This window comes from Equus przewalskii, chromosome 12 (genome assembly GCF_037783145.1).
Source record: "Equus przewalskii isolate Varuska chromosome 12, EquPr2, whole genome shotgun sequence".
NCBI classification, from domain to species: domain Eukaryota; kingdom Metazoa; phylum Chordata; class Mammalia; order Perissodactyla; family Equidae; genus Equus; species Equus przewalskii.
In genome coordinates, this window is record NC_091842.1 from 28815358 (window position 1) to 28828355 (window position 12998).

A 12998-nucleotide genomic window follows, 5' to 3' on the forward strand; every position below is an offset into this window, starting at 1 on the left:
TGCTCTCGGCTTCCTCCTTTCTGCCTCCCTTACCAGTCCTAGGACAGAGCGAGGCAGCTGCTCAGGGAAAGTCTACTGTGATGACCAGACTTCAGGGTATAAAAGCTGGAGACAGTCCTGTCCTAATGGTCACGCTGAATTCTAGAGAGAATCCCGCTGGGCCTCCCACAAATCCACTGGCATCCAGTGGGGGAAGCTCACTAAGAAACCCACAGCCCTGGCGCCTTCTTCTGCGTAAGCAGAGGGCCTGCTCTTAGACCACGGCCACTCACTGAGCACGATGATGTAGTCCACTTAATTCTTAACAAAATCGGCGATTGTATAATAAAAATAGTGATGACAATGATGCTGGTGGTGAACAGACTGAATTCCGCTGAAATGTGCTTCTCATCTATGTTGCAGTGGGGCTCCATCAGTAACCAGCCAAGTGACTTGGGAAGGTGATGACCTTGAATCTCAGTTTTCCTTTTGGTAAAAATGATAAAGTTGGGCTAGGTCTGGGTTGTAAAGTTAAATGCCTACAGGGGACAGGCCGGTAATGTAAGTATATGAAGTGGGCTGAGTATAATACAGCAAGGTGGGTGGAGTCAGCAAAGAAGTGGAGGAAGCATTTTCCGAAAAGTACTCAAACTCCTTTTTTTTTTAAAAAAAAAAAAAAAAGCATTTCTGGCTAAATAAAACACATCCCTAGGCTGAACCCAGCTCATGGACCACCAGTCATAATAACCCTCGGCGAGGGAATCCCTAAGGTGCTTTCCAACTGTGGCATTCTCTAAGTCACTCTGTTATACCAGGAAGAGGGGGTGGGGCAGGCATTACAGAAGGATGCATGGGAGCCCAGAGAAGGTTGATGACTTCTCTAAGGACACACACAAGGACAGAGGCAACCAGTAGACTCAGGTACCCAAGGACCTTGGTCATATTCTTTCCCTAACACACATTCCCAATGGCAAAAGCCAAGCTCGTTAGCAAAGCCATGTTCTTGCTGGGGAATAATTTGGTAAGGCTTTTCATCTATTCACCATATTACTCCAATGACACAAAATTCAGCTGTAACTGGTTCATTGACTTTTTATTGTTGTTAGTGCTGTTGAGTCAATTCTGACTCCTAGTGATTGTGTGGACAGCAGAGCAGAACCCTACCTGGTCTTTCTGCTCCATCCTCTCACCTTCCATCACTCTATCAGACAATGCTCCACTGCTAGACACAGGGTTCTCATGCCAATTTTTTGGGAAGTGCGTGGCCAGATCCTTCTTCATAGTCTGTCTAGTCTGGAAGCTCTGCTGAAACCTGTCCACCATGGGTGACCCTGTTGGTATTTGAAATACTGGTGGCATAGCTTTCAGCATCACAGCAACACACAGCTGCCACAATATGACAACCGACAGACAAGCAGTGTGGTTCCCTGACCGGGAAACGAACCCAAGCCATGGCAGTGAGAGCGCTGAATCTTAACCACTAGACCCCCAGGGCTGGCTTCATTGAGTTTAGGAAAATAAAATTCTACCTCGACTCTGGCTGGTGCTAATTATAGAATAGTGTCCAGTTGGTGCACTTCACCATGATTAAAACTTTAAATTTTAGATAACCTATATCAAAGTTTACATGGTAACAAAGACTAACTGAGACAGAGAGAGAGAGGGAGGGAGGGAGAGAGAAAAAGAAAGTGAAAGAGAAGGAGAGAGAGAGTGAAAGAGAGAGAGAGAAGAAATACAGGTGTGAGGACTTGCAATTTTCTTTCTATGGACAAGCTTTTTAATTTCATGTTCCACTATATGGGATGATAGCATCATCTTGCAATTTTAATGTGATGTCCCAGACCATAATATCCAAATACAATATTTATGCAGTAATCTCCCAAATGAAATGTTCATGGGGTTGGCAGATCGGTTGCTGTATTTACTGCATTCAAAAACTGATAAGCTGCAAATGCATGCTTTGGTTAATTATGAGTAAATAGAGGCAACTGATTCCCCGGGTCACAGAAAAGTTCCTGGGTTGAGAGGGGCGACCAGGAACTTAGGTCTGGACTGGGAGGTGGTGGGAGAGTCGGAGTGTGGGCATCTAGCAGGTGAAGGGCATCAGCTGCTTAGGCAGTGATGTTTTTTCCTTCTCTGTGCATTTGCGATAGCCTGAAAAGGTAAAGATTGGAAATCAAGGTAAATCGGTAAACACCTGGGTGTGTCTTTTCGCAAAGGCTGGCTCACCAGTGGAGGGTGCATGGCTCCCTCACCAGAGGGATGGAGGACAGGTTTGCAGCAAGAGGCCCCATACACAGAAGGTGACCACTGACCCTCTCCTCCCCTTAGTTTCATTTCCCATTGATGTGGTTACCTGGGACAAGTGGGTCAACAGGTGGCACCATACAAGAACTGACACCACGGGGACCTGGGTACCAATCCTGTCTCTGCTCTCACTGACTGAGAGATGGGGCTGGCTTAACCTCTTGAATGCCAGGTTCCTCATCTGTTGGATGAGCCTCATGACACCTGTGCTGACAACCTCCTGCATCAGCTCTGAAAGGGTGACGGATGATGCTGACAAAGGGCTCTGCAGAGATCCAACCGTCAGCCCCTTACATAGTGATAACATCCCTCCCCAACCTCGCACCCCTGGTCCTCCTTTCAAGCTTTATTTTTCTCCATAGCACTTTTCACCTTCTACTGTCATACACAAGGTGTTTGTTTAGTTTTTTGTCTATTTCTCCTTACTAGATGTCAGCCCCTTACGTCTACCCTACGAGGGTAGAGATTTTTGTCTATTTTTGCTCACTGCTGCATACCTAGTTCCCCGAACAGTGCCTAGCATACACCTGGTGCTCAATAAATACTTATTCAGCGAATGAACACAGGGAAGAGTAACAGCCACGCCTGTCGGGCCATCAGGAAGTAGCAACCCTTCGTTAACCAGGTATCAGATCCTTCTAACGCGCATTTGAGACGAAGGCACTGAATCACAGAAAGGTTAAGTAAACTCCCCAAGGTCACACAGCTAGCAGTCCTGGACTTGAAACCAGGTCTGGATGATTCCAATGCGAACTCTTAACTACTCTGCCATTCTTCACCTGTCTCAATTCACCAGGGTCCCTGCAAAAGGATCCCAGTGAAGGATCTGAGAACTTCCACTGCCTCAAAAAGACACTGCCCAGAAATGAGAGAACGAAGAAAAGAGGGCTCACTGCTGCTCTTCGAGGAGGCTTTCTGCCAGACCTCACGAGGGCTTCTGTCTTCAGAACAGCTACCTAAGGGCAAAGATGGAATCACTCGCATCGGTTTTACATCCTGGACTCTTGGGGATGGTTGGTTTGCGTTCCTCAGATTTTTTCTCTACTGGCACAATATGGGACAAAGTCACAGCTAAATATGATCCACTGGGATGTCACAGGGAACAAGTCTACTCAGCTGAGCATCAGAGGAAATCAGATGGGAGTGGCGAGGAGGCTTGATTCTCACCCGTGGGAGAAGAGGTCAGTTAAGAAAGCATCTGTAGCCTTCGGAAATCATCTCAGAAAAGGCAGACAGTGAAGAAGTCTCTCATTTCAGTTAATTCCCTGGCTACAATCTCGGCATATTCATCAAGTATGGACTTATTCCAGAACTGTCTTGTCCTATAATGAGTTCTAAAAGGAAGAACTCTGCCCCTCAGATTTTACAGCATGCTTGAGCAAGAAGGAATCTTAGTAATCAGCTAATAAAACTAACTCTACAGATTAAGAGAAAACACACACACACACACTGATACCCAGAGAGGAGGTATACCTCAAAGTCGTCCCAAATTGCCTAACTTACAAAAAAAATCTTCCCTTCTTCTCTTTTCCTGTCCAGTGATCTGTCACTGAACCCAGACAACTCATTTAGCCTAAGTACAACCTAAGCATTTTAGTTAAAAATAAAGTCATGGAGCAAAAGCATGAGAACCCACAATGTACGAAATCGGCCAGCTATGCGAATGGGCTCACACGTGACAGCAATCTGATGCAGGGGCCGAGCTTTGCGCCTGGCAAGTTTGGAGCCAGACTACCTCATTCAAGTCCTGGGTCTGCCACCAACCTTGAGCGACCTGAACATATGATGGCTCACTTTCTCACGTGGAAAATGATCAGAATAATCCCACCCTCACAGAGTTGGGGTGAAGGTTTAAATGAGATTACACATGAAGCGAAGTGCTCAGCACACAGGAAGTGCTCCATAAACGTCCACCATGATGCTTAACATTTTTCCTCCATCAACCTAGACATTTTAAATGTCTCTCTCTCCACTTTTCTCTTCCAGGATTTGGCAGACAGGCATGTGTAGGGCACTGCCAGGCTAAGGAGAAACCCTCTAGGTCCTGAAGAGCAGCGACATTTCAGCACCAAGGACAGAAGCCTGAAACCCCATAAGGACCCCCATCTCCTACAATTGTTTCAGGTGAGCGATGCCCATGGATGTGATGGTAACGGTGACAAGTGTCACAGCCGTCCTTCTAATTCTGTCGGAGCACCATGAATACAGAACCCTCCCATCTTTCTGAGCTACGAGTCAGCGAGGATTCAGCTCACTGGGTTCTTAGCTTGGCAGCTTCATCGGGCTCTGCTGGCCATTTTTCTCAGGCCCCGGGTGGGCTGTGGCCCTTCTTGACTCGGGCTGAAGGGAGCTGTCATGCCTCTGCTCTGCAGTAGCTGGAGGAGCAAGGGGTGTTGGGGCACCTGCTCATTCACCAGCTCTAAAGGGCACCCTCAATCCTCCTGGTCTGTGTGGTGAGAACATGATCGTGAATGAGATGGACATCACTCCTTACCTTCTTCTCTCTCCTCTAGAGTGAGAGATAAAAACCCGAAATAACATCTACCATTTATTGAGCACTTGCTACTTTTTAGGCCCTATTCCTCGCACTTAACATATATTCTCTTACTAAGCGTTCACCACAGCCCTATGAGGGTTCATTTTACAAAAGGAATGGAGACAAGAGAGGTTAAGTCATTTTCCCAAGGCCACACAGTTGCTTAGTGGTTAATGGGATTCAAACCTCCGTAGTCAGGCTCCGGATTCCACACTCTTAGCTATAACACTGCTCTAATAAATAAGTAATTAGACATAAAGAACTACAGAACACATAAATGCATAATTAGATGTTTTTGAAAAGGGCTATACAGAACAACCCAGAGTGCAATGACAGAAAAATAAAGAAACAGGGACTTCCTTAGGTGAAGGTTGTTGAGGAAGGCTTCGCTGAGGAGAGGGCATTGAAGCTCGAGGAGAAGGGTAAGAAGGATTTAGTCCTGTGAAGAGTTGTGGGGAAGAGCTTTCTAAGAGACAGATACAGCACATGCAAGAGACCCAACGGATGAAGAGAGGCTGGAGTGAGAGCTCTGGGAATGCCACGCTTTCCTGCCTCACTCAACCACAGGCAAGGCAGACTCGGCCGTGACTGGTGGAAGGAGAGCATCATCCACATGTACACGTGGCCTGGACGTGGCAGGAAACCCCACAGTGCACATACTTAGGGAATCAGTGGGCACAGTGGCCAGGAGTGCAGACTCTGGACCCAGACTGCCCGGGGTCCAGTCTGTTTCCCTGTGTTCAAGCTGTGTGTTGTTTCATCTCTCTTGCCTCAGTGTCCCCATCTAGAAAACGGGCATGATGATGACTCACTTACATCAAGGGGTTATTGTGAAAACCGAAAGAATTAACATCTGTAAGGCATTTAGGGCACAGAATAAACCCTCCACATCTAACTATTATCACACACCCTGTGTGAAGAAAGCTGACTTGAGTTTGACATTCAAAGATGGAAGAAAAAGCAGCCTGAGCGGACATCGTAAGTCAGGGGCCCACTTCCCAGGACCCAGAGTCCCCACCTCGGTGGCCCATGCTCTTTGCAGCACTGGGGGCCCCCAGTCAGCCTGCACCCGCAAGAGTCTAAAGGTCCACTGAAGGCTAATTAGTTTTCCACATTTCACACATTGAAGAAAAAATGTTTACTGCCTTTTGTTCTGATTATAAAAGTAATGCACGTCCTTCATAGAAGGCTTGGAACATAAAAAGAAAGCAAAGAAGAAAATGACATTCATACTCTACTTCTCAGAGATGACACTGTGAACATATTTTCCTTCTAGTCTTTTGTCTAACTTCTACGTGTATTGTTTGGAAAAAATAGAAAAGTTCCAGAGCTGACCTGAAAATCCGTGCGGAGGCCGAGAGTGGGTATGCACACACAGCTTGGTGTGGGCGGCTGCACGATGCTGACCTTTATTTTGAGGTGGCTGCCATAACTGGATTAAATAAAGTGGACAGGCGAACAGTGATAAACTCACCAGTTGGGTTTAAGAAAAGCAAAAGGAAACACAATCTGCTTTCCCCCCTGGAGATGAGAGATTAATTATCTCCTTGCATCAGTCATGGTGCCCCCAGACAGCTGGGGAGAGAGCCCTTGTCTAGATAAGGAAGTTGGCACCAAAGGGCCTCCTGAAAGCAGATTTGCTTGGAGGAGGTTCCTGGCCAGGCTCTCGATGGATTTGCCAGCTTTTGGCTAAATAGTTGCCTGTTTATACATCCAGGGAAGTTTGGGCCTGAAGATTAGTTCAATGTCAGAGAGAAGGAGATGCCAAAGCTGCTGGAGCTGCCACTCTGGTACCTGAGGGGGGCGTGTAGCCTCCAGCAGGTGGCATCCAGACCTGGGAACAGGAAGACATTGGCTTATGTCACTTCGACCGGAGGGCTGGGACCCCTCCTAGCTTTCACTGATTTAATTTTCTTACATTTGAAATGCTAGTTGTTTCCCTAAGGTTGTAGAAAGTGTTTCTAAAATGTTCATCATTTGTATACCATCTTCAAGATTTTTCTCCATCATCACCACCAATCATTATCATCGTCGTCAGCGTCATCATCATCGACTTAATATGCACGACTAATAGTTCCAAGAGCTTATCCATAGTCACTCATTTAATCTTGCAACAACTCTGCGAGGTTGGTCTTATCATCATTCCCATTTTACAGATGCGGAAGCTGACGCACAGGTAATTCACGTAAGTCACCAAAGGTCACACACCTAGTATATTCCAAGCATAATATGCATGAAGTCATGGGTTAGATGGGCTAATTATATGAATTTTAGTTTCTACACATAAGATCCATACCTAACTTTCCCAGTATGCCCATTTATGAGCCACTCGAAATAATCATGAAGACGCTTTGGGATATGTTGACTGTAGGAAATAGGGGGGGGGATCTGATGTCCCTCCCCCACTCATTTAAAAAATGATTCTGCTTAGAGTCAGCAGAATTTTGCCCTTTCATCTGTACATCCCAAGAACTTAAAACTACAGGTCCTCTCAGATGCAGTCACTAATCACGGGGTGACAAAGAACACAGGTTTTGAAGTTAGACCGAACCAGATTCCAATCCGAGCTCTGCTGTTTATGAGCCATAGGACCTTGAGCAAGTTAAAGTAATCCTCCAAGCCTCAGTTGTACTCATCTCTGAAATGGGATACCTGCCAAGTGAGGCTGAAATGAGATAACGTACTTCAAAGTGCCTGGCTCGGTGCCTTCCCGTGGAAGGATACCCAGTGAGGATGCTCTGTCCCCTGTAATCCCAACATCACTGTCCGGATCTTATAAAGATGAGGACATGGAAGCATGGAGAGTCAAAGCCATTTGTTGAAGTCCCACGCTGCCACATGGCAGAGCTGGCCTTTCGACACAGGTGGCTGGACTCCAGTGCTCGTGTTTTCATCACTACGCCACACTGTCCCAGGGCTCAGCGCGGGGGCCCTGGTGACCTCGAATCAGGTGGAGAACTTAAACCACCGAGGCAGGAAAAGTCCTCGAGAAAACCCTATTCTGGCCGAGGGAAATGATTTTCCCTTTCCATCTCCCTGTAAGGGGCTGTCCCCACAGACTGAGACTTGAGTGGGCTGCAGAGATCTGGGGATCTTCTCCGACGCTCCCTGCAAGGAGCCAGGAGCTCCTGGGGATGTTTGCAAAGACCCTCTTCTTCAGGCTGCAAGGAGACTTCGGGGTCCTGTTTCTGCTAGCCCTGCCGAGGCCATCAGGGAAAACGCTAATTGTGCTACGTGTCTTTCAATAGATCTGGTTACTTTATTTCGGGAGGAAAGCAAGGAGAAACAGTGAACACAACACCCCCCCCCCCCATCATTTAATTACAGGAACAGTCAGGACCAATTTGGCAGCTACGAAAATACTAGTTTGCCTTTATGCCATCTCTTCACAGCAGGAGCTGGAAGTCCAAATTGGCAGCTAAAGGCTGGAGATGGGAACAGAAGGTCAACACTGCTATTAGGAACCACGTGGAATTAAAATCTGAGGCACCCCGTGGCCTATTTTGTATCTCACTGCTTGCTTTTGTCCCTCCACATCTTGTTATCTTTCAAGCTCTCTGCCTCTGTCACATTGCCGTCTATGAGGGCCGGTCCAGAGGCATGGAGCATCAGAATGGGGAGGGGTATCAGAGACCATCTTGTTTAACCCCCTTGCTTTTCGATGGGAGAAAATGAAGCCCAGAGAAGCAGAGTGGCTGCCTCTAAGCCATCCGGCACATTGGAGGGAAGCAGGACCAGAACTCAGAGAGGCCCCACCACGCAGGGATTGTGAGCTTGGGCTGGGGACACACTCACCTGGGTTTGAGGCCCAGCCCTGCCCTTGTTGTGTGAACTTAGGGAAGCTACTTGACCTCTCTGGGTCTCAAGTCCCTTATCGGTAAAATGAGGCTAATAAGTTGTGAAGGGTCAGAATTTGGAGCCAGAAAATTAAACCAACACAAAGGAAAGCAGAATAACAGAAGATAATGGGGGAAGGGGATCAAAAGGTACAAACTTCCAGTTATAAAATAAATAAGTCCTGGAGATTTAATGTACAGCATGGTGACTACAGTTAACGATACCGTACTGCATATTTGAAAGTTGCTAACAGAGTAGATCTTAAAAAGTTCTCATCACAAGAAGAAAAAATTGTCAACTATGTATGATAATGGATGTTAACCAGACTTATTGTGGTGATCATTTTGCACTATATACATATATCGAATCATTATGCTGCACACCTGCAACTAATACAATATTATATGTCAACTTAAAAAAAAGATAAGATTCTGGCCAGTGAACCGAATGGCTATTTGCTGTGTTTATTTTACTTTAACACTCTCTCAGAATAATAAAAAATAATTAAACAGCCAAAGAAAAAGAACTAACTGAGTCTGGGTGGGACGAGACCATTTGAACTGCCTGACCCAGCCATACCTGAAGTCAGATCCTAATGTTTTAGTTGCATTATCCGACAACTTCCTTTACTGCTTACGCTAAGTTGAGCTGGGTCTTGGTCACCTGCCACCAAAAGAGTCCTTCCCAACACACCGCCAGTGCAAGAATCTGAGCTAAGCCATGCCCAGCTCCACACACTGGGGAGAGGCAACGGAAGATGGCAGTGGCCAGGCTTGTTCATGCAGCAGGTAAGGCCTCAGCTGACAAAGAGGAGACACGGCAGATGATGGTATGTTGGCTCATTTTACTATTAAATCAATACTAAATTACTGCCCTTAATCCATCTAAGTGAGAGAACCCCAGCCAAGGACTCATTCCTGGGTGTTGGAACTTGTGAGCTTCTCTTGTACCAAGAGCTCTGGGATTTAGGGTTTCGGAGCTGTAAGCACAATCTCCTTAGCCCGAGCCTTCATCCTGTCCTGTGCCATTTGGGTACCATCTGTCAGCCACCGATGCACATCAACTAGATAGGATGTACCCACATACCCAGAGGCACAACTCTGGCCCATATACTATCTATTTCTTTCTCCCACCAGCAATAGTTTAGTCCTATGCTTATCATGGCAATGGCATCATCATCACCATCACCATCATCATCACGGGGCATTTACTATATGCCAAATGCTTTATATGCAGCATCTCATTTAATCCTCCCAACAACCTCATGAGTGTATGTCTATCAATATTTCCTTTGTACAGGTAACGGAACAGGCTCAGAGAGGTTAAGTCACTTTTCAATGCAACACAGCAAGGACATGGTAGAGCAGAACACCAATCCAGGAAGAGTAACGTCAAAGCTCATGATTTTAACCCAGTTCCTAGCACAGTGCCTGGAAACAGTAGAGACAGAATAAATACTGACTAGGCTGAAACAATATTAGGGTGGATATCATTCAGACACAAGTCTATCAACTTACAATGGCTCCTTTCCCATGATGGAACTTTGTTTGCACAGAGCATGTATTACCAGGCTACCTGGAGGGGAAGAAGGGTCTTCATTCTCTGCCCAAGGGCACAGACGCCAATATCTGGGCCAGTTCTGATACCTAACCAGCTCCATGGACTCTTGCTCAGCTCCACCTCATTCCCACGGGCTTTGGGGCCAGAGAATTAGGTTCAAATTCTAGCACTTCCCAGCTGTGTGACCTTGGGAAAATCATTTTAGGTTCCCCAAGACTTCCTTACTTCTCCTGACAAATGGAGATAATAATTCTTATTTTTGCATTGAGTGGCTGTAAGAATGAACTTGGAGCCTGCAGGCAAAGGGTCCAGCAGAGCAATGGGCACTTAGTAGGAACACAACACACGGTGGAAATAATTCTTCTTGTTTATCCGCCCAGGGCTCTCCACCCTTGGCAGCTGGAACATGCTATACCAATCTGTGCTCATTTACAGAGCATCTTCAAGTCTGGGGGCTCCTTTTAAAGGTAGAGAATGCAGGCTGTCAGTAGGACAGGAACAATCCAGAAATAGTCCGCTGGATGAAATCAAAGTTAAAAGGTAGCAAAATGATACAACAAAAGGATTCTGGGGCTCCCTCTTGAAAGCTCAGGAAATGGAACCCACTGCTTGTTTTTGTCCCATCCCTGCTGTGGATAACTGGGAAAAATGAGTTACAGAGCCAGCCAAAGTGACACCTCCATCGGCAGTGGCGGAGAACACTCACAGCAGAGACTGCAAACTGAAGTGCCAACGGGGCCAGGAAGGGAAAGCGGACAGGTGAGGGCCACAGTGATGGGGAGAACACGGGCTTTGTCTGAGAGCCAGATGGTGACGGCCGGGAAAAAATTCAGCCACAGAGTTAGTGGACATTCTGATCTTTGGAGATGAACTGGAAATCTGGATTTTCATGGAAAATATTGTTGTTTTTAAGTGGGGCTATTAATTTTCCGATGAAGCACCTGAATTAAAACAAAACAAAACCAGCACGAGGGCCAAACAAAACCCATTAACAAGGTAAAATCATGCTGGGAGCTGCCAGGTTAGGCTCTGAGATCAAAGGGAGGAAAAGGCCCCAGGGCGTCAGGGTGACCCTGGGCTGGCTTTGAATGGCATTTTCTCTTGGGATGGTGAAGCTGATCATGTGATCTCTGCTACACGGGGCGCTCAACACAGCAACCCTTCTAGCCAATCTCTGGCCACAGAGATGTGGACTCAGCTTGAAGCTGGACCATAGTGATGTTATTTGGCTTTGCTCATTTTAAGTGAGGGAGGTGCGATGGAGCCAGGTTGGGCTTCTGGGTGCCTCGATCCCTGTCACCATCTTAGGCAGCAAGAGTGAGGCAACGGGGAGGGCACCGAGTCAGGAGACGGGAGTTCAACTCCGCTTGTATGAGACACTCTCCCACCAGAAAGTAAATTCCACTAGAGTAAGGATGTTGTCTTGTTCACTGCTAGCAGGATGCCTGGCACACACTTGGCACTCAGTGACTATTTGTTGAATGACTGGCTGACTGAATGAATGATCTGGGACATCACTTAAAATAGAGGCCTCAGTCTTTCAACTAATAAAATGGGAATTAACAATGGCTGCCCTACCTACCTGGAAGGGTTGCCGTAATGAGACAACGGATGCATGAAAGTGCTTGGAAAAAAGGTGTAAAGGGCTATGATACGATGAGACACATCTATTTTATCTCTGTATTGGCTGACAAGAGAGACCACTTCAGACCCTCCACGGAAAGGGCCGAAGCCCGCCCGTGTCATGCCATTCTCTCCTCCTCAACTCTTCTCTGGCTGCACCAAACCAGCCTAGAAGGAAGCCCCCAAAACGACTGCTCAGACTTGCATTTCCATTTTGCACAAAGGCAGGGGGACGAGGTATTACCTTGCATTGTCCCGGCCGTGTGACTTCAGGAAGTTCATATCGCGGTATCGGGAGAGAAATGCCACCAGCTGGTCATTTGTCCTGTGAAAACAAACCAAGAGGAAAGTCAGGGTCCTCCAGAGACCATGGAGACTTTGAGTCCTGGCTCCATTCTTTGTCACAGAAACCAGGTACCCTCCTTTCACAGCACACGCACTGATAAGGCATCCTCTTTCACAGGTCACCATCACGGGGTGTATCACACTACATTAAAATGGACTGTTGGTGAGTTTGTCTCCTATAGACTCCTATATCCTGAGAACTCCTTGAGGATAAGCACAGTGTCTTATTTGTTTTGGAATCTCCAGTGCCAAGCACCAGGCTTGGCAAACAATAAGTCATCAGTGTGTGGTTCACTGCCAGATACAGAGCAACCTCAGGGCTTTTGCACTTGCTGTGCCTGGGAAATTGTGCCCTGTGTCTTCCATGTCTGGTTTGCTCTTGTTGTCCAGGTCTCCTTTCCAACGTCACCTCTTCAGAGAGGCCTTTTCTGGCCACCCAACCTAAACTAGCATCTGCCTCCTCAACCCCACCTTTCTCACATCACTCTGTTTACATCCCTATCTTATCACCATTTGAAAGTGTTAAATTTGCTTACTCTAGGATGTAAGCCCCCTGAGGACAGAACCTAGTCAGACTTGTTCATCACTGGCACATAGTAGGAACTACATTAATGTGTGCGATGAATGAATGACTCAAAGTGAGATGAGTTTGAACTGACTCCTTCAAATGCATTTTGAAGAATGAATGAATGAATGAATGAATGAATACCAAGTCTTCAATAACCATTGGGCTACCAATAGAGAGAGCTTTAAAAAATATGAAGTGCGATACAAATGGATGACGTTGGTCCTGGCATTGTTATCCCAAATT

At 46.6% G+C, this 12998-nt stretch overlaps 1 protein-coding gene across 1 annotated transcript in view; it reads right to left on the reverse strand.

Annotated features, from left to right (window-relative positions):
* Positions 1-12998, reverse strand: part of XYLT1 (xylosyltransferase 1) — a 304820-nt gene that overhangs the window by 36373 nt on the left and 255449 nt on the right. Inside the window, exon 6 of the mRNA XM_070566664.1 lies at positions 12087-12167. Within this exon, the coding sequence (XP_070422765.1) occupies positions 12087-12167 (81 nt within the window). The remainder of the gene's footprint in view (positions 1-12086; positions 12168-12998) is intronic.